The following is a 26,253-nucleotide window of genomic DNA, read 5'->3' on the forward strand; positions in this document are numbered from 1 at the left end:
AAATCTGGTTTATGGATACATAAATGTTGTTAAACACAGTAAAATTCACTGTGCTGGTATAATAAAATTAGAAGTTTATAAAATAGGTCGTTTAGTAAGTCGCTGGTTCGAATTCCTGATTAATTAATAAATTTGAGAAAAAATATAGGCAGCCGAGAACTTAAAAAAACAAAACGAAAATGAAATAATACAATATATATATATATATTTTTTTTTCATTATTGCTGAAACAGAGAACCTTACTTTTTACTAGTAAACGTAGTAAAATTTACAATGTAATAGTTGTCATAGACAGACGGGAGTTGTCTTTACTAAAGAACATACTACTGTTTACTCAAACCATGGTTTACTAAACTTAATGGTTACTGATGAAGTATAAAATGTTTTCTAAAAGTATCAAACATGGTAAAACTTACGGTCTACATTATGAATTATATTTTTGTTTCCAAAGCTTCCACCAGTACTATGGAACAGAGTAAGAACTGACTTTTTTTTTAAGTAAAACAATATATTTTTCTTGCCATGTAGCTACGGTCGAAATCATACTAAAACAAGAGCTTTTAGTTGGTTATTAACTGCATGAAAGCAGCACGTATGTATTATCATTATGTATGCAAGATTTACGATGACTCTTAAGGCATGTCTAACGCCGGTTTTAGAGTATTGTCGAGAGGAGAATGTCCTATCCATTTTACATTATAAGAAATGCAATACCATCCCCAAAAAAATAAATTTTTTGATGTGTAAACATCTTTAGGCGCGGGTGACAGTTGGAGTGAAATGAAAAAACCAAAAAAAGGGCGTTATATCCTTTGACGGATGTTAGTCTGACTTCATTACTATAATAAGCGCAATGGTAAATTATTTATAGTATAATAGGTTAGCCAGCGGTCGGTAACTGTTACCATGAGGCAATTTTAAATGTAAATGAATTAGACGATGTCATTTATATGTAAATGACATCTTATAATAAGTGAAAAAAATATTTTTAACGAAAACACAAAATAAATTCATTTTATATTTTGAAAAAATCTCAAATAAATTTAAAATATATACGTATTTGGACAGACATAATCATAATTTTTTTTAAATTTACTTTTAACATTTTGTTTTTTTTTTTAATTCAACTATAAAACACATACTTTTTATCTTTAAAAATCTGAAAATGAAATTGTTTACAAATTCTAACAGGTATAGCTGAAATTTATTTTCAATTTACTTTTCTTTTGTAAATTTTTGTTAATAGTCAATGAAAATTTTTTTTTTTTTTTGAAAAACATTAGTCGGTTAAACGTTTGAGCTGCATATATTACTTTTATATTACTGCATATATTATGTTTAAATAATATTTATCGTTTCTAAATAATTTGTAGTTATTCAAATCATATCAAGTCGTGAATTTTTTTTCATGAGACATGCATTTTGACATTCGTCTAAAAAAATATCTTCTAAGCTGCACATATGTATATAACTATAAAGGCCGGTTTTTTCGTCCAACATTACAGTTAACTGAGCATAAACTAACTTTAACTAACTAAGGATTAACTACTTATCGATTGATATGTTTAATACTAAAGCATATAAAAAACGCAGACGGTAACGAAATCCTTAGTTAGTTCACTAGAGTTTAAACCTTAGTTAACTGTAATGTTGGACGAAAAAACCGGCCTTAAGTATTTGTCAATATATTTCAATTAATTATTACATATTTTATTTTTGAAATTTCAACTATGAAGTTTAGAAATGAGAGATATAGATATAATCTTAAAAAAGATTTTTGAAAAAATGTATTAAAATAGAAAATAAATTTAATTTGAATTATATTTTTCAAAAATATAAAGTAAATTTTAGATAGGTATATCTGATTGCTATTTTGAAAAAATATAGAGTAAATTAAAAATTTACGTCATTTAGATTTGTAAAAAGATATAACTAAAATTTATTTTCGATTTACTTTTTTTTTTGTAAATTCTTGTAAGTAGTATAGTATAGTCAATAAGAAATTTTTTTTTAAACTAAACATTAGTCAGTTAAATGTTTTAGCTGCACAAATATAACAAATAATTTTTATTATTACAAATAACCAAATATTCGCTATTATACAGGATGAAGCGTAAATGGCGAACACTGAGTATACTACGAGATTGTACGTGAAATTTTAAATAGTAAATGTTTTTACAGTTTGGGTCTACGACGCTTTGTGACTGAGTTATTAACGTTTTAAGTTGACCAATGAGAATCGAGCGTCGATAATTATTATCATTATGGCGTCTGAACCCACGTGTGTGTTTACGCGCCATGGATTAAATTGTTTTTGTTTTTTTAATTAATTCAAAATTCGAACGCCAGATAGAGCTAAATCATAAATTCGCTGGATGAATGCGCAGCTGCATACTCACACACACAGCACTCACACTAATTATGACAAAATAATCACTTATAATTTAAAATCACATTTATATTTTTGATCACATTATGTGATTTATTTTTTGATCACATTTTAATTTAAAATACTTTTATATTTTTTTGATCACATTATGTGATTATTCTATCAATGTGATCAATAAATAAATCACATAATGTGATCAAAAAATATGATCTTTTCTAATTTAAAATCACATTTATATTTTTTGATCACATTATGTGATTTATTTATTGATCACATTGATAGAATAATCACATAATGTGATCAAAAAAATATAAAAGTATTTTAAATTAAAATGTGATCAAAAAATAAATCACATAATGTGATCAAAAATATAAATGTGATTTTAAATTATAAGTGATTATTTTGTCATAATTAATGTGAGTGCTGTGATGATGCAGCGCATTCATTTATGATTTAGCTCTATCTGGCGTTCGAATTCTAATAAAAACAAAAACAATTGCGCGCTCGTGGGTGAACGCCATAATGATAATAATTATCGACGCTCGATTCTCATTGGTCAACTTAAAACGTTAATAACTCAGTCACAAAGCGTCGTAGACCCAAACTGTAAAAACATTTACTATTTAAAATTTCACGTACAATCTCGTAGTATACTCAGTGTTCGCCATTTACGCTTCATCCTGTATTTAAATTAAAAAATGATATATTTATTTTTTGCAATTTTAACTATAAAATTTGAAGATTAGAGATTTAAATATAATCAACTTGAGGAAGATTTTTTGAAAAAATGTATTTAGATACAAAATAAATTCGATTCATATCTTTCTAGTTAAATTTATAATTCACTTTACACTGTAAAAAAAAATAATTAGTTTTACTATGTTACTATAGTACTGAGGGACGTTTTCGGAAATATGGTTCAACATATTATTTTTTATAATTTTTTTTACGATGTGCATTTTAAATTTTACGATAGTAACATAGTAAAAACTACTCTGCTGAGGTAAAACCGGTTTTTATTATGGTTTTAGTAGACTTTACTTGTTCAATAGATAGTCTTCACTATACCAATGATACGAACAACCATAAACTTGTTACTTTTTACTATGTTGTGTGTTTAAATTCACCATGACCGTGAGGGTACATTTGGAAAATGAACCGTACTATGGAAACCTTTAAAATGTGCTATGCAACTCGTAGTTGTTACTATATACAAAATGGTAAAAGTTATTAGGTCTGTAGTTAGTTTCACTATGCTAGCATGAAAGAAGAAGGGAATAAAAGAGAATAGCTAAGGAAAAAATGAAGTTAAAGAATTGATATTGCTTACCATTTAATTTCTTTGGCTGCATTAATTTCTTAGCTTGATCTTTCCCTAAGCTACTGCTATTCTTTGGTATTTTACAAATTAAATTAATGCAATTTATTTGAATAATTTAAAATACCAAGTCGCCAAAGAAATTAAATGGCAAGTGTTATCAATTCCGATTATTATTATTATTTTAAATTACAGCAATTATAAAAAAAAATTGAAAAAAAGAAAAAAGCAAAACATAGACAGCTTTATAAAAAAATTCTGAGATATCGTTAATATTGTCTCCAATAATCTACACTGAGAAAAAAATTGTCTGCATTTAAGAGAAAAGTTGCTTAAATATAGCAAAATTTTGCTTGAAAGTTTTAGGCTTTGATTTAAAAAAAAAATGTATTAAATTGAGCATAATATTTTTTAATTAAAGCAATTTAATTGCTTTAATTTAAGACAGTTTTTTTTTTATTTAAGAGAAAAGAGAATTAATTTAAGAGAAACTTTGCTAAAAAGGAAGCAAAAATATCCTTTAAATCAAGCGAATAAGCGAAATAATTAGAAATAAATATTCAACTGATTATGATCAAGAAAGAAAAAATTTTTACAATATATGTATAAAATATTTTAAGAAGACATCTAAAATAAAATAACTAAGTGCCTATAGTGAGATAGGTATTTTTTTCGTTTTTCTTTCAGCTAGTTAAATAAAGTGACAGAAAGACGTATTAATAAAAATTTAAACGCGGCCATGCTGTTTATCGATTACGTGTCGTGATTTTTTGCTTTCATAAATTACATCAGCTAAAAAAAACTTAAATTAGAATTTGCGACGTGATTTTAACGAAAAAATAAAATATAACAATTTGTGAAATTGTCCGTTGTCATTTTGTTTTAGAATGAAAATTAAAATCAAATCCAAAAAATATTTATCTTGATAGTATTCTTGTCAAAATCTCATCAGAATTCCTTTTTCAGGATATGCTCAGGTTTCCTGGTCTTTTTCTGAACAGGAAAACTGAGTGAAAAAAGTCAATTTATTAGATTCATTCATCCTGATAATATTCTGATCAGAATCTTATCAGAATTCCCTACTCCGAATACGTTAAGGTTTCCTGTTCCTTTTTTGAACAAGAAAACTAAGTAAAAAAGTCAATTTATTTGATATATTTATCCTGATAATATTCTGATCAGAATTCCCTACTCCGAATACGTTAAGGTTTCTTGTTCCTTTTTTGAACAGGAAAACTAAGTAAAAAAGTCAATTTATTTGATATATTTATCCTGACAGTATTCTGATCAGGACGCCTTATTCAGGATATGCTTAGGTTTCCTGTTCCTTTTCTGAACAGGAAAACTGTGTAAAAAAAGTTAATTTATTAGATATATTTATCCTGACAGTGTTCTGGTCAGAACCTGATCAGGAAACTTTATTCAGGATATGCTCAGGTTTCCTGTTCCTTTTCCGAACAGGAAAACTAAATGGAAAAAATCAGATTTTTTTTATTCATTCATCCTGATAGTATTCTAGTCAGAATCTGATCAGGGAGCCTTATTCAGAAGACGTTAAGGTTTTCTGTTCCTTTTCTGAACACGATTGAATAAGTTCACCTGACTTAAGAAAATCTTCAGGTATCCTGACCAGATTCGAGCCAGAAATGAGTCAGGTTTCCTGAATAAGGAATTTCCTATCAGGTTCTCAGGTCAAATAGGGCATCCTGAAAATTTTTCCACTCGGGTTATAAAGAATTGTGATGACACTATGATTCATTTTATAATCTAATCGCCGACGATTTCAATGATTCACATTTGATTGAAAATATTAGTGATTTCATATATAACATTATTAGTAGTATATACATATATACTGAATTTTACCATAGTGTATATATGTATACGATAGCTCTTACTATTTTTGCTGTAGATTTTTCTCTGTGTATTCAATAAATCGTAGCACCATAGGCACTTTCATAGATTCAAATATTTGTACAATTCTGGGACTTATAATCAATTTTAAATTGGAAATCATTATGAACTACATGTTATTAAAAATATGGTATTAATTATTTAAGTGTATTCTATTAAAATTAGTAAAATATTCAAACTTACCGGTATCGATTTCTTGAATTTCAGTTGGATCAGGAAGGGGATTATCGTAAAGTCTTAGATAAACCTCCATTGCACATTTAGCTGCTTTGAAGTAAAATGGATGAGAGCGAAGTATGTCTTCTAACCGTAGTAATCCAACATATGAGCGAAGAGTCATTTTTCTCATACAATACGTATGGAAATCAAACTGATCTTCAATAATTTCAGAAAAGTGCTAAAAGCATAAATTAAAAGTTAATTAAAAATAAAAGAACAAAAATTGGCGAAAAAAAAAAAAAAAATTTTTTTTTTTTTATAATTATTTGAAATTTTAAATAAATAAATTTATAAACAAATTAGTTAATTATCACGTATTAATTTTTTTTTTATTAACAATTATTTAGACAAACAAAAGAAATAGAAATATGAAAAAAAATTTTTTTTTTTTTTAATTCTCGCGACGCGTATCGGCTATGGGGGGAAAGGGGGGGGGGGGCTCTAATCGCGTAAATGAGAGATATGAAAAAAAAGGCTCCCGATGTAAGGAAAATTTTGATAATATTATTTTTTTTTATTTTGATTTGAAAAACAGTGATTAATTATTTATCCCGGAAAATTTTTTTTTTTTTTTTAATTCTCGCGTCGCGTATCGGTTTTGGGGGAGGAAAGAGTGGCTCTAATCGCGAAAATGATAGACGTAAAAAAAAAAGGCCCTCGATATAAGGAAAATTTTGATATTATTATTTTTTTTTTATTTTAATTTGAAAAAAAGTTATTAATTATTTATCCCGGATAAAAATTTTTTTTTTTTTAATTCTCGCGACGCGTATCGGCTACCCAGGTAGGAGTTCTCGGGCTTGAACAACTGTGCCAGGCTTGTGCGAGGGTCGTGTATCGAGCCTGGGGAGCACAGGCTTGACACAAGCTTGTGCCCATTGTTTTCTCCGGCCTTACACGAGCCTCGTTAACACAGGCTTGACACAAGACTGTCCCCGTTGTCTTTAACCGGCCTCACACAGGCCTCAATAATTCAAGCCGGTGTCAAGCCTGTGTTTTTTGTTTTCCCCGGCCTCACACGAGCCTCGTTAACACAGGCTTGACACAAGACTGTCCCCGTTGTTTTCAACCGGCCTCACACAGGCCTCAATAATTCAAGCCGGTGTCAAGCCTGTGTTTTTTGTTTTCCCCGGCCTCACACGAGCCTTGTTAACACAGGCTTGACACAAGACTGTCCCCGTTGTTTTCAACCGGCCTCACACAGGCCTCAATAATTCAAGCCGGTGTCAAGCCTGTGTTTTTTGTTTTCCCCGGCCTCACACGAGCCTTGTTAACACAGGCTTGACACAAGACTGTCCCCGTTGTTTTCAACCGGCCTCACACAGGCTTCAATAGTCCAAGCCGGTGTCAAGCCTGTTTTTTTTGTTTTCCCCGGCCTCACACGAGCCTTGTGTCAAGCCCGTTTTACCAAGCCTCACACGGGACTTGACTTGTGCATATATTCAATTAAAAAAAAAAAATTAATTAATTAGATCTATAAATTGTGAATAGACATTTTAAATAAAAATTATTAGGTTTTGACTATCGTGCCAGGCTTTTACAAGGACTGTGTATTGACTCTCGAATAAATTCATCCATATAAAAAATTTTGACTGACTCTTTCATGAATCCCCCGTGGTCGACTTGATAGAGCATTGGAGTTCCACGTGAGAGACCTAGGATCGATCCCCCGTTACGCCGTTTATTTTCGTTCATATAATCATCGTTAATTCAAATTGTATCGCGTAAAAAATAATAATGTCAAATTAATAAATTAATAATAATTGTTTATTTATATTTTTTTATAATTTTTTTTGCAAGCCGGTGTCAAGCCTGGGAACACAAGACTGTGTCAAGCCTGGGAACACAAGCCTGTGCCAAGCCTGATACACTAGTCCGACACCAGTAAATACATCGTGAACATTCCAGACTTGACACAGGCTTGTGTCACAGGCCTGACACAGGCCCGAGAGCCGGGTAATCAGGCTTGTCCCAGGCTTGTGCCCGTCGTCACTTCCTACCTGGGTATGGGAGGGAAAGGGTGGCTACTTTTAAACCTATTTATTTTGAATAAACAGACCAAACTATAAAAATAAATACATAAATTTATACAAGTAATTAATAATTTATGATTTAACGATTCGTTAAGTTTACTTTGCAGAATAATTAATTTATATTCTTCTAATTCATAAGTTATAACAAATTAACTATTTTATTTTATTTTATTTGACTGTATAGCCCGTATTTTTTTTTTAGAAATTGTTGCAAAAAAAAAATAATAATATCAAAATTTTCCTTACATCGGGAGCCTTCTTTTTCATATCTATCATTTTCGCGATTAGAGTCACCCTTTCCCTCCCATAGCCGATACGCGTCGCGAGAATTAAAGAAAAAAAAAAAAAAATTTCAGTTTCAAGTTCAGACGTTGCCCCTGAGTTCGTTCCCAAGCCGGATTAAGGCCAAAAGAAAATCCGAGTTCGTTCCCGGGGGCGGTACTATTGCAGCCGAGTTCGTTCTTATCGCAAATTCCCCTATTTTAAAAAACTAAATTGTGGCAAAGTAAAGGGGAAACGGTAGGGGAAACGATTGGAACGAACTTGGATTTCTTTTCGGGAACGAACTCGGATGAACGGGCCCCGCCCTCCAAAACTAATCTGGGCATTACGGGGAAGTCGGAACGAACTCGGCAATTGCCCCTGAGAAAATAATATTTTTACAGTAAATTAATAATATTAATCTTGTTTTTGACGCAAAATAAATTTAAAAAAATGACCGGTCACGTTAGGTTGATTCTGAATAATTGAATTTCTGATAGATTTTTTTTTTTGTTTTTTTTTTTAAATGAAATAATTATCTATCTTGTAAATTTTTTTCAATTTTTCTGACGTGGATGTTTTTGCGATAATGGGTGTCAAAGTTGACAACTTTTACACACGAGAATAGGCCATAGTTTACATTTTTATCTTTAGCTAGTTCGCTGTCTGATAGACATCTTTCAAATTACGATCAAATTGAAGTCTTTAAAAAGACGAATCTACTCAAAAAATTTTAAATTTTTTCTGACGTGGATTTTAAAAAATAAATAACTTTGAAATATTAAAACTTTGCTAGATGCGCGGCACACAGGCATGAACACAAGCATGGTTTTGGTGTACGACGTAAGCTTTGTTTGCTAATGTGTTGCCGCGCACACACATACTACTAAAGGACTTGGTTTTTTCATCAGTGGCGCTACAAAAATTTCTGGACACGGGAATAAAAAATAGCGTTATTAATATACGGGCCCTTCGTGGCATAAATATTGGTTCGGTAATGCGACTGGGAATGAACCTTAAGGTACATTCTTAGCTAGATTTTGTGAGCGTGTCCTAAATAAAATCCTATGCTTTTTACATTGAAGATTTTGTCATACCAACCCCAAAAAACCAAAACTTTGAACTTTCCGTGATCATTTTTTTTACGTTAACCATTTATTTTTTCCATAATTAATCAATGTTATGCAGTATATTTCAATAAAAATCAATTGAGGGTCCGGATGCAATAACGACCTGCACGCTCGAAAAACGGTAGAAGTATTGTCCAATGGCTTGGATAATTCTTAATTTTCAAAGTCGTCAAAAAAAAAATTAAAAAATATAGGCATGTAGGAAAAGTTAAAAGAAAAATATATTGCTTTTATGGTTTTTTTTTTTTTTTAATTATTTTAATTGAAAAAAATTAATTAAGAAAATTATTCCATCTCTGATTTTTTTCATTTTTCAATAATAATACGAGTATATCTCTTTTGTTGATCAATAAAAACTCTTGAAATTTTACATATATATGGGGCATTCCAAGTCAAATCACCGAGTCATCGGCCTGACCCCTACCGATTCACTTGGAAATTTTTTTCTAGGTGTATTTTGGACCAAAAAACGACCTTATTTTTTTTCAATTTTTTTCCACCATTTTTACACCATAAAATAATTTTTTTTTCCTACTATCGAGTATTTCTCAAATTAGACCAGGTTTAAAATTCTGAAATTTTTCACATATCATCTCGAGGTAAAAGCAAGTCACCCATAAAAATTTGGGAATGGGCCGAGAATAATTACTAATTTTTTTATAACTGATTAAAAAAAAATTTTTTTACGAATTTTAAAAATAGAAAAATTTAATAATGGTTTCTTATAGAGAAATCAAAAATAAAAATAAATCATATCTTGATGAATTTTGTTTTTCCCTATATTTAAGGATGGAAAGATAGAAAAACTGCGATGCTTAAAATTCAATTTTTGAAGCTTTTACCCTCGAAATATGGAAAGAACCAAAATTTGCCCAGATATCATTTATTTTTATTTTTGATTTCTCTACAAGAAACCATTATTAGATTATTCTAAAATTAGATTATTTTAAAATTCGTAAAAAAATTTTTTTTTAATCAGTTATAAAAAAATTAGTAATTATTCTCGGCTCATTCCCAAATTTTTATGGGTGACTTGTTTTTACCTCGAGATGATATGTGAAAAATTTCAGAATTTTAAACCTGGTCTGAGAAACTCGATAGTAGGAAAAAAATTATTATGGTGTATTGGTAAAAAAAATTGAAAAAAAATAAGGTCGTTTTTTGGTCCAAAATACACCTAGAAAAAAATTTCCAAGTGAATCGGTAGGGGTCAGGCCGATGACTCGGTGATTTGACCTGGAATGCCCCATATATATTTATTAACAAAGAATAATGAAAAAAAAAATTTTTAGAAAATAATGATATTATTTATTTATATTATTTATTTAATTTGTGTCAATAGAAAATTGAATCTTCTTATCTTTGACTCAACCGTTTAGCGAAGAAATTTGAAAATTTTAATAACTTCCAGCGTAAAAAATGTTTATTTATATATGTAGAATATATTTCTAAAATTTTAAAAATTTAAATTAATAATTAAAAAAGTTATTGAGTTAACAACAATAGAGCGCGCTCACGTTTGACACGCATATCGAAAGTTCTAATATGGGTGATGGCAAGTTGCTGTTTTGTTGCGCGCGTAATAATTAATGCGACCGCGCTCCATTGTTATTGGAGCGCGGTCGCATTACAACAATGGAGCGCGGTCCGTTGATGCATCCGGACCCTCAATTATATATTGATAAAAACAATTATTCTATAATATTTATTCATTACAATATTGCGCACAAAAATTTTTTTTTGTTAATATGCATCACTATCAAGTTTTTTATTTGTATCCAATTAATATTAATATTCATTATCAATCTCAATTTTATGTAGTTAATAAAAATATTTTTAATAATATTTCCATAAATACTTGCATTTATGATGCCCCATTATTTTGTAATCAAGTTTATTTTCTGCAAGTTTAAATTTTCCCACTTTTTCAATATTATGGCTGTTTATTAGAAAATCAGTAAAAAACAAGTTTTTACCACATATTTTTAATTAATACTCAAAAATTAGTACTATAACCCCATATGAACCAGATATTAAAAAATTCCTTATTATTTTTACTATTAGCTATCAGTTTTTCAATAAAATCTTATATTTATAAATGTCATTTAGTTATGATCAAAGAAATTTCAAACATCCCCTTCCATAAGAGCCCATGTTTAACCTCTCTAAAATTAGCCAACTTTAATTAATTATTATAAAAAAAAAAGGTCTACACGGAAAAAAATTTTTAGCTGCAGCAACGAGCTGGATAGCTGTCTCTCCTATCCACGGCTAACTAACCTTTGGATAGTTAGCAGAGGATTGTTATTTTGGCAATCCACATTTGACAGGTTACTATTCTTGTGAAAACAGCGTGCCTACTCGTTACATTAGCTACACTTTGGATAGCTGTGGTAGCTATCCAAAGCCTGACAAGCTGGTATCGCTGTAGTAGCTATTTAGGATTGCGTATATGCATAACTATAAGTATATAGACATACGAAGTACAAACAATATATTAATGTACATTTACTAATTTTTAAAATTATTATCTAATTAATTTTATACTAAATTTGATGCACTAAATAAACGCCAACTTGAATACAAAATCTTATGCTAAATTTTTAATAACTATATGGATTATTTTAGTCATTGTTAATAATAATTTGGTGGATCTGTCAAAAAAGAGAGGTTATGAACACAACAGCTGTTGACATTGAGATTATGTCGAATCTGACGAGTTGGTTAGCCACGCTAGCTATCCAGTCGGCTGGAATAACTAACCGATTGTCTTTTTAATATATCGGGCTTGATTATTAAATCAACTATCCTTTTTTAACTATCCAAACGCCTCGTGACTGCAGCTAAAAATTTTTTTCCGTGTATAACATAATATATTATTTCACGAAAAGATTTATCAATATTTCAATTACATACTGTATAAATTTAAAGAAATTCTTATATTCGGATGGAGCTGAAACTAGCGCCCGACAGTTCCGCGCCCACTTATAGTTAGCGAAATAGAGTATAGACTATACAAATGAGAAGCGCGTGGATTTTTTTTTTTGTTTATGCTGCTGTCTTGGCCAAGGGAAATTGTTTAAAAAAAATTTATATACATCATTATTTAGAGGATAAAAAAAGCTACAAGAAAACCACCATAAACTTGGGGATCTAAGATTTATTATGGTGGAAATGAACCGCGCGCCCAGAAAATATTTTGTTATTTTTTTAAATTTTATTTTTACGATTTTCTGGGCGCGCGGTCTATTTCCACCATATGAATCTTAGATCCCCATGTTTATGGTGGTTTTCTTGTAGCTTTTTCTATTCTCTAAATAATAGTATATATAAATTTTTTTTAAACAGTTTCCCTTGGCAAAGACAACGCCATAAACAAAAAAAAAAAACGAAAAAATAATCAAAGTAACCAAGTTATTTATTTATTTTTTTTGTTTATGGTGCTGTCTTGGCCGAGGGAATTTGTTTTTTTTAAAAAAAACAAATTCCCTCGGCCAAGACAATACCATAAACAAAAAAGAAAATTTATAATGTCGTTGTCTTTGCCAAGGGAAACTGTTTAAAAAAAATTTATATATACTATTATTTAGAGAATAGAAAAAGCTACAAGAAAACCACCATAAACATGGGGATCTAAGATTCATATGGTGGAAATAGACCGCGCGCCCAGAAAATCGTAAAAATAAAATTTAAAAAAATAACAAAATATTTTCTGGGCGCGCGGTCTATTTCCACCATATGAATCTTAGATCCCCATGTTTATGGTGGTTTTCTTGTAGCTTGATTTATTCTCTGAATAATGGTATATATAAATTTTTTTTAAACAATTTCTCTTGGCCAAGACAGCAGCATTAACAAAAAAAAAAAATCCACGCGCTTCTCATTTGTATAGTCTATACTCTATTTCGCTAACTATAAGTGGGCGCGGAACTGTCGGGCGCTAGTTTCAGCTCCTTCCAATTATATTCGGAAGGTAGCTAAGAATGTACCTTAAGGAGGTTATACACAAATTCATTGCGGGTGTTGCGGGGCGCTTCTGACGTCACAGTCTCAAGTGAAACTTGGCTACACTGTAAAATAATAAAGTGTAAAGCGCCTGCGCCCCATATACAATATATGGGATTGCGGGTATGTGTGTGTGTTTGAACATGCCATACGTTGCCACATCTAATTTTTGTCAAGTTTATAATTAATTTCTCATTAATTGACCGATCAACATATGAAAATTTTTCGAGCAATTAATAAAACTCGGTTTCTAGTATATGTGTGATTTTTTTCAAGACTTTTTCATCATTTTTTCTATCCGAAAAAAATGGTTGAAATCTCCATAAGAGCCAATGTTAAATATTATTTTCAATAATTAATTACAAAAAATTTAACCGATCAACATAAGAAAATAATTATACCGTTGTAGTCAGAATGAAAAGATCTACTTGTATACAAAATTTCAGAACATTCTCATTATATTTTTTAAAAAAAGAGTAATTTGTGTATAACCTCCTTAACAACATTTTTCTAAAATATATGTTTCAACATCATAATACAGTTGCTGATGTTAGCGATGTTCAAATAGTTAAAAAGAAAGATTACATTCATTACTTATTGTTATTAAAAATTGAAAAAAAATTTGTTTTGTTGAAAAAAAATTATTTGTAATAAAAAAAAAAAGTGTCCATTTTGCCCCGAGTGTCCATTTTACCCTCCCGAAGTTAGTTTGGGAGAAGGGGACACGACATCAAATGTTTTTAAGGAAGAGTAGGGGAAGGCTTATTCCCTTTGCTAAAAACTAACTTTGGTAAATTAGGTGTATTATTTCACGGCGGATTTTCTGGCGGATTTCCACCTCTAATGATCCCTCTCTACTTTTTTTCTCTTTCTTCTTGGGACAACAGAAATTTTATTCGAAAAAAAAATTGGTATACTGAATTGGTAAAATGATGCATTACTATGACAACTATTTGTTCTATTAAGTTCAAAAACTATCTTTTAGTTGCAGTTTTTGTGGGTTATAACTTAAGAAAGACAGAAAAACAACTAAGACATCAAACTTACTCGGTCAACTTCGTGGCATTTTTTCAATGCTTCACCATACTTCCCAAGACGTTGATAAGCGTTTGCAGCTTCGGTTTGTATCCACATACACTGCATTTCATTCAAACTTTCCATAGCAGGTACACCTTCTCTCGTGAATTTACCACATGTCTCTTCAGCTTCTTTAATTAAATTTGCTCGAAGCATGTACTTGGCACATTTTGAATTAATATAACGATCAGCAGTATCAAGTCCCTGTGCCTCATCAAGCCACTTAAATGCATCTTGGGGATTACCACCATGTTTATAAATACGACCTTTGGTAACAAAAAGCTCTATGAGAGTCGGTGTGTGTGCTAAAGCAGCATCAATCTCAGTTAAAGCTTTTTCAGTCATTCCAAGATAATCAAAATGTTGAGCCAAATAATAATAAGTCCAGAGCAACGCTGATGCTGGTTCTCGAGGTATTTCTTTGTCAATATCACTGAAGTGGCCGTGACTTTCCAGTGCATTTTTGTATTCGATGATAAGTGATTGTATTATATCGACTTTTTGCTGATCCGTGTATAATGAACGTAAATTGACGAACAGTGGAGGCACTCCTTTGTGTAAACCTTTTTCAATCATGAGTAAAAATAAAATGAACATGACAAAATTTTATGATTAAAAAAAAAAAAATGAACTGTTTGATACCTCTTCGTAAATATTGGTCAATTAATTTCTCAAATTTTTCACCAGAGGCATAATTCAATTGTAATCGACGTGGAGCCAAAGCACGTGGAAAAAGTTCTTCGTATCTTTGTAACATTTCAAGAGTTTCTTCAGAACTTTCGTGTCTCTCAGCTTCCGCAAGTTTCGTATAATACGTTGTATTTTCAGGATTAATGCTTAAAAGATCTTTATAAACCTGAACAGCTTCACCATATTGACCTAATACGAGACGTAACTTTCCTACAGCCAAGAATTTAAAAACATATACTTGAATAATAATTACTATAAAAAAAATTAATCTGAAAAAATTAATTACCGTAAGTTTCTTGGACAGTTATTTTATCGACAATTTTATCACGATAATTATCAAGATGATTTAGGGCTTGTTCATAATCTCCTGATTCTTGAATGACTAAATTTTGGTATAATAAAAGTTCGCTCGTTTCGTAATCATAGCAAATCTGCAACATAATAATTATAATAATGTCACTTCTTCGAAAATGAGAAAATTCGATCTGTAAATGTTGATGATTTTAGCTTCCGAAATTTTTATTGAAGCTGAATATTTACCATGGGTGAATCTCTAAAAGTATCGAGTATTTTCAAAGCTGTTTCATAGTCCTGCAAAAGATGGTATGATATGGCGAATCCAATCCACGATGCTCGTTGAGTTGGTCGAAGCATGAATAGTTGATACCTAGTGTCCTGAACAGAATTTCCAAAAATTTAATATGAACTTTTAAGGATTATTCAAGTGCAAGAACTAATAACTTTATCTTTATTTCATACTTTGTAACCGTCGAGATCTCGCATTTGTATTTGCAACAACGAAAGATCTCTTAAAATCTGCAGATTGTCTTTGTCCCATTTAAGAGCATTACGATAGCATTTGATAGCCTCGTCGTACTTTTTATCTGACCGCTGTAAAAGGCCATAAACATGCCAACAGACATGTGACTGTAAATCATTTCTAAGTCCACGACGAACATGATCATAAGCTTCTTCTTTTCTGCCTAAACAATTTAACGTAAGACCTTTCATTGCTAATGTCTCACCATGATCACTGAACTTTGCATTAGATAGTATTTGCTTGGCGAATTTTAAACCGTTTTTGTATTGTTTATGCTCATAGCATCTCTGAAAATCAATAAAAAATAATATCAATACCATTTTTTAGACATGAAAAAAGTCATTTTAACAATGTGACGTTGCAGTCTCTTGAATAATTTTTTTTTCTGCAGGTTATGTACGGTATAGATTTTTAATGGAAAAATTTTTATTTTAAGACGAATTTACGGTAAACTATTAATTTCTATGACTGACTAGTCATAATTTTAACTAAGATTTACATAACTACAAAAAATAAGTTTTGACCAAACTTAAAAGAAATTTCATTTTGATCAATTACTCACCAAAATCCGCTTAAACAAGGCATTTTCCTTTGGAGGCAAAGGATTACTCGATGGCATTTTTATATCAAACTTCTAGCACAATTATCTAGAATTTTGAGATGAACACTTTTCGATGACTAAAAGAAGTTAAGTTAAGAAGTTGTAACCCGGCGTAAAAAACAAAACTTAACACCTAATCAGTTTTCTTTTATCTATCTCCTTTTATCTCCTTCCGATCACACTCCGTACAGGTAGACCAAAACCTCGTGGCCACACCAACGCCATAAAGTTCGATCTAAAGTCACGTGATATTTAAGGCCCTAAAGCGGCACCCGTATTCACAGGGCATTACAATTTAGGGCTTGTTTCATCCACCGGTGGCGCTTGTGGAGCTTTTATATGTAAAATCTATATAAAAAAAATTTTATAAGCGCCATCAGTGGCAAAAAGAAGCCCTAAATTGTATAAAATTTGCCCTGAGAATACGGGTGCGGGATATCTGCACCCGTATTCACAGGGCATTACAATTTAGGGCTTTTTTCATCCACCGGCGGCGCTTGTGGAGCTTTTATATGTAAAATCTATATAAAAAAAATTTTATAAGCGCCATCAGTGGGAAAAAAACGCCCTAAATTGTATAAAATTTGCCCTGTGAATACGGGTGCTGCTTTCGAGTCATGGTAGAAGTACTACAGGTATGGCAGTAGTCCATGCTTTTTTCGTCGCGTTCTGCGCAGCCTTATTTTTTCAACCAATCAAGAACGCGCCATCGAGCTGTTTTGCTTTTCTTTCTAACACGCAATCTCTATTATAAGATCCTCTCTCTCTAACATACTGTTTTGACAACTATTTTTTATATTGTTGTAAATTACGGAAGCCCGGTCCGGCCATTCCAAAATATTATACATGGTGCAGGAAGCGGGGTAAGGGGCAGTAACTTTAAGGTGGGTTTACAAAAAAGCATCTTTAATATTTTCATGTAAACACAAAATATAACCTGATGTTATTGTTTATATGTATTAAATGTCACCTGTACATTTCTAATATTATTTTTTAAAATAGACAAAATTAATTGATTGAATAGATAAAAATGAATAAACTAAAATCTAGAGGTCACAGGAGCTTTAATATCATTAAAATTAAGTAAGATGTACAATATAAAATAATATAGGTACTCAATGTTTTTATTATAAATAAATAATGACTTGCTGATATTTTATTTACTTATTTAATGTTTTTTTTTTCTCTTCAGAACAATCACGATAAAACCTTAGATATTTTTGCTAATTGATTATTATAAAAGAAGAAATTGGTAGTATATTATTTCTAGTTGAACAAATGGTAATTGAATTATTTTTTTACATTCATAAAAAAACCCTATTATTTATGAAAACAATTTTTGTTTATTTTATTACAGTGTATGTTGTGGAGTTGGTATTTGGCTGATGATACATAGTTTGATATTATTGGAGAAGTTAATTTAGTCGTTGCAACAAATCATTTTAAAATTTCAGCATTTACAGTTGTTACTTTGTTGATAAGTTCATGGATAATAACTGGTCTCATAATCTAGAGGTCATAAAAATTAAGTAAGCAATATAAAAATAATATTCAAGTGTTTATCATAAATAAATAATAACTTGCTGGTATTTTATTTACTTGTTTTCATGTTGTTTTTTTTCTCTTCAGAACAATCACGATGAAATCTTAGTTATTTTTGCTGATTAATTATTAAAAGAAGAAACTGGTAGTACATTATTTCTAGTTGAAATAATGGTAATTAAATAATCATTTTACATTAATAGAAATAACCCCATAATTCATCAAACCAATTTTTATTTATTTTATTAATTAAAGTAACAACTCTGTAATGAAAAAAAAAACAAAAATAAATAAACGATACGTATTTATTTGAATTATATAATAAATAATAAAGTTATTATTTACTCTGTATGTCCTTGAAAAACAGATAAAGAATGTAATGTATCTAATACTTCTTTTGGTTCCTTCCACTCTTCACTTAATCTAGTCAAATATCTTTTTTCTTTTTTTTTCAACTAGAAAAAAATTCAATAAACAATAAATAATTATTCATAAATAAAATCTATAAATATTCTTACCTCAATACAAAAAATTTCTTGGTGATGTTCTTTCCATGCTTCGAGTTCATCAATAATTTTGTAAGTCAACCTGTCATCAAGAATTGATGCTCTAAAATTATCTTCTACAAAAAAAAAAAACCAAATAAATACTGTTTATTGTAATTATTTGATTATTTTATTTCTTTTGTTACCCCAAGTTTGTAGATCTGTCTTTTTGTAAGGTCCAAGTGAAGATCAACAAGCTTCATCGTCATCCAAACACCTCCAATTACATCACAACTATTACATGACAAATTACTATCATCCTGATACTGCAACTGTACCATGAATGCAATTAAAAACAATACGAATAAAATAAAAAAAAATACAAATATATATTTTCAATAAATTACCTCTTTATAATAAAACAATATCTCAACATCAAGAACACCCATACAAATTTTATCAGATGACAATACGAAATATAATTTACATTCAATGTCTTTCAATTTCAATGGTAACTGGAATTTTTGAATGTGTTGTTGACATCTTCTCAGCTTTTGAATGATAAAATTTAATAAAACAAATAATACATTTAAATTTCATTTATATTTAACAATTAAACATTGTCAATTAAAAAAATTATCCACACTATTCTGTCTGACTGATAATCCTGATTTTGATTTGAGACTATTTATGGTATTTTTAAACAATAACAATGATAAATATCTGGATTTGAACTACTTTTTTTACTACACTGGTGTACCAGGCTACATAATTATGTGAGCTTAATGTTATAAATTATTGAACAATTTATAAATTATATTAGATATTATTATTTACCAATTTCTTCTTTTAATAATCAATCAGCAAAAATATCCAAGGTTTCATCGTGATTGTTCTGGAGAAGAAAAAAAAACAGTAAATAAAATATCAGCAAGTCATTATTTATTGATGATAAACATTGAATAATGAATATTATTTTATATTGCCCTACATAATTCTGTTGACCTCTAGATTTTTGTTTATTTATTTTAATTAATTTAATAAATAAATTTTATCTATATTTTATTAAATAATAACAAGAATATGAGGTTAGTTGCATGGTAGAAATACTACAGGTATGGCAGTGCGCAGCCTGGTTTGGCCGCTGTGAATCGACCAATCAAAAGGTCGCCTTCTTGCCACAAAAATGGAAGACTTTATGCGCGCGCGATACAAATTTGTTAAGAAAATTTTCAAGTTTTTTTTAAATTTTTCAAAAGTTATCATATTTATTCAACTAGATTTGGTATATTTTATAATGATTCACATACATCAAAAATAAAAACTAATTATTTATATTAAATAAATAAATCCAAGTATAATAAATACAACACAACCTCTATTGTTTGTGGCATAAAAAAAACAACAATAATGAAAATATTATAATTTATTTGTTAAACTGTCTTGGTTTTTTTATTTTTTTGATTTTTTATAAACATGCTCCACATATACATTTATTTGTGTACATAGTATTTATTAGTATTTACAACAATATAAAAAATAGTTGTCAAAACAGTATGTTAGAGAGAGAGGCTCTTATAATAGAGATTGCGTGTTAGAAAGAAAAGCAAAACAGCTCGATGGCGCGTTGTTGATTGGTTGAAAAAATAAGGCTGCGCAGAACGCGACGAAAAAAGCATGAACTACTGCCATACCTGTAGTACTTCTACCATGGTTAGTTGTACTGACATATAAACAATACCAATACATACGTTATATTTTGTGTTTACATGAAAATATTAAAGATGCTTTTTTGTAAACCTGCCTTAAAGTTACTGCCCCTTACCCCGCTTCCAGCACCATGTATAATATTTTATAATGGCCGGACCGGGCTTCCGTAGTAAATACTAATAAATATATGTGGAGCATGTTTATAAAAAATCAAAAAAATAAAAAAACCAAGACAGTTTAACAAATAAATTATAATATTTTCATTGTTGTTGTTTTTTTTGAGGCCACAAACAATAGAGGTTGTGTTGTATTTATTATACTTGGATTCATTTATTTAATATAAATAATTAATTTTTATTATTGATGTATGTGAATCATTATAAAATATACCAAATCTAGTTGAATAAATATGATAACTTCTGAAAAATTAAAAAAAAACTTGAAAATTTTCTTAACGAATTTGTATCGCGCGTGCATAAAGTCTTCCATTTTTGTGGCGAGAAGGCGACCTTTTGATTGGTCAATTCACAGCGGCCAAACCAGGCTGCGCACTGCCATACCTGTAGTATTTCTACCATGCTTTCGAGTTTTACCTTGCAAGACCATTTATTACTAGAAACCCATGGTAGAAGTACTAGAACCATGCTAGAAACAGTGTTGGGTAGGTATGATACCGGTGTATCATACAGCAGTATCATACACTGTATCATACAGTATGATACATCTCCATTATCATACGCCATGTATCATACATTAAGAGCGCCTCTACATTTCACTTTTTAAACTATTTTACTGACGCCATTTTGCCTATCCGCCATTATACACCTATTTGGCGCCCAAAAACAATATGTTAACATCCAACATAATATGTAATCTCAAGAATTTATTAATATTCATTAATAAATCAACTAACGAAAAATGATTGTGTGTATTTTACTTGAATAATCTCAAAAATTACAATAAAAAAATGAGATAATAGCCATGATATGTGGGCAAGGAGGGTTTTGACAAGTTCTAAGGAACATCATGAAATGCCAAGAAAAAAGATAGTTTCATTAGCTTGCAAAAAAAAAATAATAAATACAGTAATTATGATATTATAATCACACGGATAATCTAACATCACTCAATATCACAAATATATTTTCCCTGTCGTTCTTCATGAGAAACGTATTATATTAATCTGGGAGACCTATTTGCCAAGTTGACCTCTTTCATCATATTAGCATACTTGAATATATTCCAGGCGAACTCATGAGTCAATTTTTTAAAGAAGTCATAATAATAACTGTTGAATCATTTTCTCGTATAATGTTTTAATTCTAATAAAACTTTTTATACACGTTGATGAATTTATTTATTATTTATCGTGTAATAAAAAAAAAAGTTTGACAGCTGTGTACAGTGGTGTGAGTGAGAGTTTGATAAATCATTTAGTTCATTTTATAAAAAAAGAGGGCACTTTCAACTATCATACACTTTATGTAGTATGATACGTATCATACGTATCATACGTATGATTGTATGATACCCCGAAAATCGTCGAATTACCCATCACTGGCTAGAAACCAGTGATGGGTTTGTAATTTACAGTGTAAATTACACGTGTAAAATACCGTTTAAATTACAGTAATTTACATGGCTTTGTATCTTACATGAGGTAACTTACATAAAGTTCACTGCGCCATCTTACAGCAAGCGTAAAACCTTGATTTCACAGTTGGTAATTCGACATTTTTTTATCTCACATCTTTTTTATCTTGTATCTCACAAAAAAAACAAGGATAAACATTTTAATAAACTATTTTTATAGGTTGATGTTTATCAATGTTTATTATTTATAATAACGAGAAGCAAATTTTATTAATTGAATAATACGTATTATATTTATTTAATAAATATAAAAATATAACAAATAAATTTAATACAATCAAAATTACGTTTAATTCAGGTAAATTTTCAAGTAATATTAAGATGTAATGAATATCTGTTTGTCTGATAGTTGTTCTATTAATTAATACATTTTATACTGTTCCATATTTATACTTCATCAGAAATAATCTGAAGTATATCATAATATGGGTCGTGGTGGAAGACCTCCACATCCAGGTTGGAAAGATGGAACTTTTAAACAAATTTTTAATAAAGAAGGCAAAATATCTGGTGCATATTATACAATGTGTGAACTGTAAAACTTTGTGTACAATAACGTTAAAATAACGGTGTACACTTTGATTGTTTATATTGACTTGAACATTTATTAATTAATAATTATTATTTATTGATAGAAAAATATTAATAGTAAATAGCAGTGAACACTATGTAAACAGTAAACACAAAGTGACAGCTTTCCTTTCATTGCCAGCTTTCTTTTCATTGTCAGTCGGTAAAAAAGAGGCTCCCAAAATGGCGTCCTATGTAAATTACATAAGTTACATAAATTATAGTAATTTACATGTAATGTATTAAACTCAAAAATCGGCCAAAGACCCATCACTGCCAGAAACAACTATGTTTAAGCGGTGTCTCCACGCTATAGAAATCTCATGCAAGTTCTTGCAGCAAGATCTTGCACGAAAAAATGGAACATGTCCCATTGGCTGCGATAGTCTTGCAAGGCTTTTTAAGGCTGATTTCCACCAAAATTCTAGTAATTATCTAGGGCCAGTTATTTCATCCATAGTTCAAAAAACCTGCAGTCCAATTCACAGGGCAAATTTTTTACAATTTAGGGCCTTTTTTTCCGCTAATGGCGCTTGTAAAGATTTTTTTTATATATATTTTACATACAAAAGCTTCACAAGCGCCGTGAGTGGTGAAAAAAAGCCCTAAATTGTAATGCCCTGTGAATTGGACTGCTGCAGGCTCAACGCTCTGTAACCTTTAAATAACTAACTAAGGATTATGGGGTGCGTTCCGTGGCTATCCAGTCCGTGCGAACTTCAAAATGGCGGAGTTTAGAAATCTTTTGATCATTTGTTGTGGTCGATCTGATTTCTTTTATTTAAAAACAATCTGATCAAATTTGACATTAGCCAATTTATTTGACAGATTTGAAATAACTAAATGGAAACTTTGCCAACTTAAACCTAAAAAAAATAGTAATACTTAATATTTTAAATTTTTATAAATCTCTGGCCTTCTCTCTGGCTATAGTGATGTATCATGGTAACTTTTAACATTATTAGGATTTTCATTTTTTTCGTCGCCATTTTGAAGTTCGTACGGACTGGATAGCCACGGAACGCACCCATGTTTTTATAATAATAACAAACATATATATGTTTTTATCCGATAGTTAGTTAACTGAGATAGTTAATGTCGAGCCAGCAGATTTCTATAACTATGGATGAAAAAACTGGCCCCTAGTGATGATAGATCTTGCAAGCATTTCTATAGCGTGGAGTACGGAAGCCGGGTAGGGACATTGAGTGCTTACGTGCAATCATACGAACGCAATCAGACAAACCGAAGTTTTTTCACTCAAGAAAAAATGATAGAAATCGGCGCGCGCATGCTTAATTCGCCATTCTATTTATTGTTATTTATAATTTCATCCTGTCAAATGTCAATAAACAATTATAAACATTGCTCCAAATCTGTTCCAATATTGATATATAAATCTATTTAATAAAAATATCGAATCTTTTAAAAATACATGACAATTATAGGGCTGGTTTTTTCGTCCACAGTTACAGTTTTTTGGTATAGTCTAACGTTTCGCTTCCCTATACTATACTATACCATGTTGACTTAACCGGTCCATAGAAAATAATAATAAACCTTGCTACAATATAGATACTAATTAATTCAATAAAAGTATTAAATATTTATAAATACGTGTTATTTATATAAACATATATACGTTAAGATGGATAACTCTTCAACTAATAATTTTAATAACACAGGTAATTAATTTAAAAAATCAAATCAAATTAAATATAATGAAATACTATCAGCCATAATACAAGAATTAAATAGAAGTGGTAAATGTCTAGGCTATAAAAGTTAATGAAGAAGGTTGATTCAAACATATGGGCTGAGAGTTCAACGAGATATCATTCTCCAGGTTTTGAGGATTCTTGATCCTATTGGAGTCAAGCACAGAAAAATACATCGACTACGAAGACGATCTCCATTAGTTTTCTTGATTTTTGAGCATTAAAATGAGCTAAAAAATGCATTGCTGAAATATTGTTAAAAAGAAAATTATAAAATATTTTGTGGTGCAGCAACTGATCAACCCTTGGATCAATGATCAATTCATCGTCTATCATAGGAACAACCGAGACAGTATCATCACCATCTTCTTCTTGAGATAAAAGACCAGGGCAGCGTTCGATAGCTGGCCGAGGCCAAAAATCCGGCCAATTTTTTATCATGGTTTATTTTATATGTTCGTAGTGTCAGCACTGCTACATTATAATTTCAAATATTTACATGGGATTTTCTCATAGTGAGTTTTTAATTTATCAAGTTGTCTTTCCGTTGGTCCAGGCCGAGGCCCTCGGCCAGCTATCGAACGCTCCCCAGTTGCATTTGAAATTACATTTTTAAGATCACTTAATTTTAGAGTGTTCTTTAAGGTTGATTCCGAATATCTGAATTATTGATAGACTTTCGACTTTTTTGGCTTATTTTCTAAATGAAATAATTATCTATATTGTGAATTTTTTTGAATTTTTTCTTGTTTGCTTTTTATGAGATATTTACTGTCAAAGTTGACAACTTTAACACACAAGGTATACGCGTTATCTCATGTTTTTACGAATAACTTTTTTTCGTGTTGATTTAAAACTGTACATTTACTATCAGATTGTAGCCCTGGACAAGACAAAATTTTGATAATTATTTCAATTTTTTCTTCTTTTTCTTTTATTAAATATTTAACTTTTAAACATTAAACTTTGCTAGATTGCGCGGCACACTGACATGAACACAAGCATGGTTTTGGCGTACGACGTAAACTTTGTTTGCTAATGTGTTGCCGCGCACACACATACTACTAAAGAACTTGTTTTTTTTATGAGTGGCACCACAAAAATTTCAGGACACGGGAATAAAAAATAGCGTTATTAATATACGGGCCCTTCGTGGCATAAATATTGGTACGGCGATGGGACTTGGAATCAACCTTAAAATTAATGTCAATTCGTATTTGTTGCGACCAGTGTTGGGTAATTCGACGATTTTCGGGGTATCATACAATCATACGTATGATACTACATAAAGTGTATGATAGTTGAAAGTGCCCTCTTTTTTTATAAAATGAAGTAAATGATCTATTAAAATCACTCACACCACTGTACACAGCTGTCAAACTGTTTTTTCGACAACGATAAATAATAAATAAATTCATCAACGTGTATGAAAAATTTTATGAGAATTAAAACATTATATGAGAAAATAATTGAACAGTTAATATTATGACTACTTTCAAAAAATCAGCTAATGAGTTCGTCTTGAATATATTAAAGTATGCCAATATGGAAAAAGATGTCAACTTGGCAAATAGGTTTCCCAGATCAATATAATACGTTCCTCATAGAAAACAACAGGGAAAATATATTTGTGATATTGAGTAATGTTAAATTATCTGTGTGATTATAATCTCGTAATAACTGTATTTATTTTTTTTTTTTTTGCAAGCTAATGGAACTTTTTCCTGGCATTGCCTGGCATTCCATGATGTTCCTTAGAACCTGTCGAAACCCTCCTACCCCACATATCATGTGATGGTGTATTATCTCATTTTTTTATAATAATTTTTGAGATTATTTAAATAAAATATATACAATCATTAGTCGTTGATTGTGTCCAATAAATATTAATAAATTCATGAAATTACATATTATGTTGACATATTGCTTTTGGGCGCAAAATATGTGTACAATGGTGGATTAGGCAAAATGGCGTCAGTAAAATAGTTTAAAAAGTAAAATGTAGAGGCGCTTTTAATGTATGATACATGGCGTATGATAATGGAGATGTATGATACTGTATGATACAGTGTATGATACTGCTGTATGATACACCGGTATCATACCTACCCAACACTG

At 30.2% G+C, this 26,253-nt stretch overlaps 2 protein-coding genes and 2 long non-coding RNA genes across 5 annotated transcripts in view; 2 read left to right on the top strand and 2 right to left on the bottom strand.

The window, feature by feature from the left end:
• LOC122859544 overlaps nt 1–5,912 on the top strand; it is a 28,305-nt gene extending 22,393 nt beyond the window's left edge. Inside the window, exon 2 of the transcript XR_006374358.1 lies at nt 5,829–5,912. The gene's annotated coding sequence lies outside the window, so the exon portion shown is untranslated. The remainder of the gene's footprint in view (nt 1–5,828) is intronic.
• LOC122859548 (N-alpha-acetyltransferase 15, NatA auxiliary subunit) overlaps nt 1–16,720 on the bottom strand; it is a 57,993-nt gene extending 41,273 nt beyond the window's left edge. The window contains exons 1-7 of the mRNA XM_044163210.1: nt 16,419–16,720; nt 15,796–16,143; nt 15,577–15,711; nt 15,323–15,467; nt 14,989–15,246; nt 14,317–14,909; nt 5,805–6,018 (exon numbers count right to left, since the gene is read on the bottom strand). Coding sequence (XP_044019145.1) covers nt 5,805–6,018; nt 14,317–14,909; nt 14,989–15,246; nt 15,323–15,467; nt 15,577–15,711; nt 15,796–16,143; nt 16,419–16,475 — 1,750 coding nt within the window. The 5' untranslated portion in view covers nt 16,476–16,720. The remainder of the gene's footprint in view (nt 1–5,804; nt 6,019–14,316; nt 14,910–14,988; nt 15,247–15,322; nt 15,468–15,576; nt 15,712–15,795; nt 16,144–16,418) is intronic.
• A 568-nt stretch (nt 16,721–17,288) lies between these two features.
• LOC122859569 lies at nt 17,289–18,202 on the top strand. Its single transcript, XR_006374361.1, has 4 exons — nt 17,289–17,568; nt 17,650–17,738; nt 17,815–17,986; nt 18,087–18,202. It is a non-coding gene; the product is annotated as an uncharacterized LOC122859569 (long non-coding RNA).
• On the bottom strand, nt 17,851–19,579 carry LOC122859568. 2 transcript variants are annotated; one of them, XR_006374360.1, is made up of 8 exons: nt 19,476–19,579; nt 19,322–19,379; nt 18,892–19,035; nt 18,691–18,816; nt 18,518–18,621; nt 18,345–18,454; nt 18,057–18,262; nt 17,851–17,966 (listed from the first exon to the last, which is right to left on the bottom strand). It is a non-coding gene; the product is annotated as an uncharacterized LOC122859568 (long non-coding RNA). The 2 variants fall into 2 exon arrangements; XR_006374359.1 differs by having other exon boundaries at nt 18,057–18,454.
• Between the last annotated feature and the right edge of the window lie 6,674 nt (nt 19,580–26,253).

This window comes from Aphidius gifuensis, linkage group LG6 (genome assembly GCF_014905175.1).
Source record: "Aphidius gifuensis isolate YNYX2018 linkage group LG6, ASM1490517v1, whole genome shotgun sequence".
Lineage (NCBI taxonomy): Eukaryota > Metazoa > Arthropoda > Insecta > Hymenoptera > Braconidae > Aphidius > Aphidius gifuensis.